This window comes from Populus trichocarpa, chromosome 13 (genome assembly GCF_000002775.5).
Source record: "Populus trichocarpa isolate Nisqually-1 chromosome 13, P.trichocarpa_v4.1, whole genome shotgun sequence".
NCBI lineage: Eukaryota > Viridiplantae > Streptophyta > Magnoliopsida > Malpighiales > Salicaceae > Populus > Populus trichocarpa.
In genome coordinates, this window is record NC_037297.2 from 4,587,626 (window position 1) to 4,588,936 (window position 1,311).

Sequence of the window (1,311 nt, forward strand, 5' to 3'; positions counted from 1 at the left end):
TCATTTTCTGTTTACAGTCTTCCCTGGCCTAGCAACACCACTTAAAAGCAGGATACAAAATATTGAACAGTACAGCTTTTTTCTTTTCTTTTTTACTAGTGATATATAATCTGCAACACTGGTAGAAAGGACCTCGACCTCCTCCACACCTGCAAAGACAGAAGGATACGTTAGAAATCAAAATTATGGAAGAACAGAACGTGCATGTAACAAACGATTCACCATTTTTGAGCTTTGACTTTGACATAATGGAGAAGCAGAGCATGCAACAAGACCTACGTACATATAGTTAGTTTATGATCTAGAGGCAACAAAGACGAAGAAAAAATAATGGGAAAAGAATTAACGAAAAAACAAGACAAAAAACCATGCTAGTAGGGAACAAATATATGTGTACATACCTAATCCATGGAAGCAGTGCAAGATTTTTAGTCGCTGTCACTGCTGCTATGGCCATCATCATTCTTCTTCTTCTATTTCTCTCCTCCTTCACCACGGACACCACCGACACCGCCACCGCCACCGCCCGGGATCTTGTCCTTCATCTGGCCAACAAACCCTTCCTTGCGCTCACCTTGCGCGCCGCCCCTGTGCTCCTGTTGGTTGCACCCACCTTGCGTCTCCCCCTTCCCACCGACACCGCCACCGCCACCGCCCGGGATCTTGTCCTTCATCTGGCCAACAAACCCTTCCTTGCGCTCACCTTGCGCGCCGCCCCTGTGCTCCTGTTGGTTGCACCCACCTTGTGTCTCCCCCTTGTGCCCGCCACCGCCTCCCCCCGGGATCTTGTCCTTCATCTGGTCAGCAAACCCTTCCTTGCGCTCACCTTGCGCGCCGCCCCTGTGCTCCTGTTGGTTGCACCCACCTTGTGTCTCACCCTTGCGCTCATCTTTCTTGCCTCCATTGTTCAGAGTGTCCTCAATCTTGTGCACGATTCCTGCCATTGGGTATTTCTTTCTTCTTTTCTCTCTCTTTGAAATGGTTTTTGATATGAAGTGATGAAGGAAACAAGTGCCATATTTATAGGCTCAGAAGTGGAGCGAAGGAAATGGAAGCAGACAGAAAAAGAAGATAAAACTAATGGTATAATTGGAAATCACAAAAATGTCCATGTACGCGTACAGACTATAGACAGTGTTGATGATAAATGTAATAAACTCCAACGTATCATTTCCTTTAGAAAGGCCTTTGATCTAATCTGAAAGGCTAAAGGTGATGTTGAAAGTTGTTAGGTCCCTGTTTAGGGCACCATACAAGGGAAGGAAGCAAATTCATTTTAATTAAAATGTTAATTAAACATATATCCATGTT

At 45.2% G+C, this 1,311-nt stretch overlaps 1 protein-coding gene across 1 annotated transcript; it reads right to left on the reverse strand.

Moving 5' to 3' along the window:
* Nucleotides 1-473: 473 nt before the first annotated feature.
* Nucleotides 474-944, reverse strand: LOC18104130 (dehydrin Rab16B). The gene has a single exon (XM_006375846.3). The coding sequence runs from the start codon at nt 942-944 to the stop codon at nt 474-476; it is 471 nt and encodes a 156-aa protein (XP_006375908.3).
* Nucleotides 945-1,311: the final 367 nt, after the last annotated feature.

Bases quoted from the DNA above. Each gene is read 5' to 3' on its own strand.
- LOC18104130 (XM_006375846.3), bottom strand. From the start codon at position 944: ATGGCAGGAATCGTGCACAAGATTGAGGACACTCTGAACAATGGAGGC.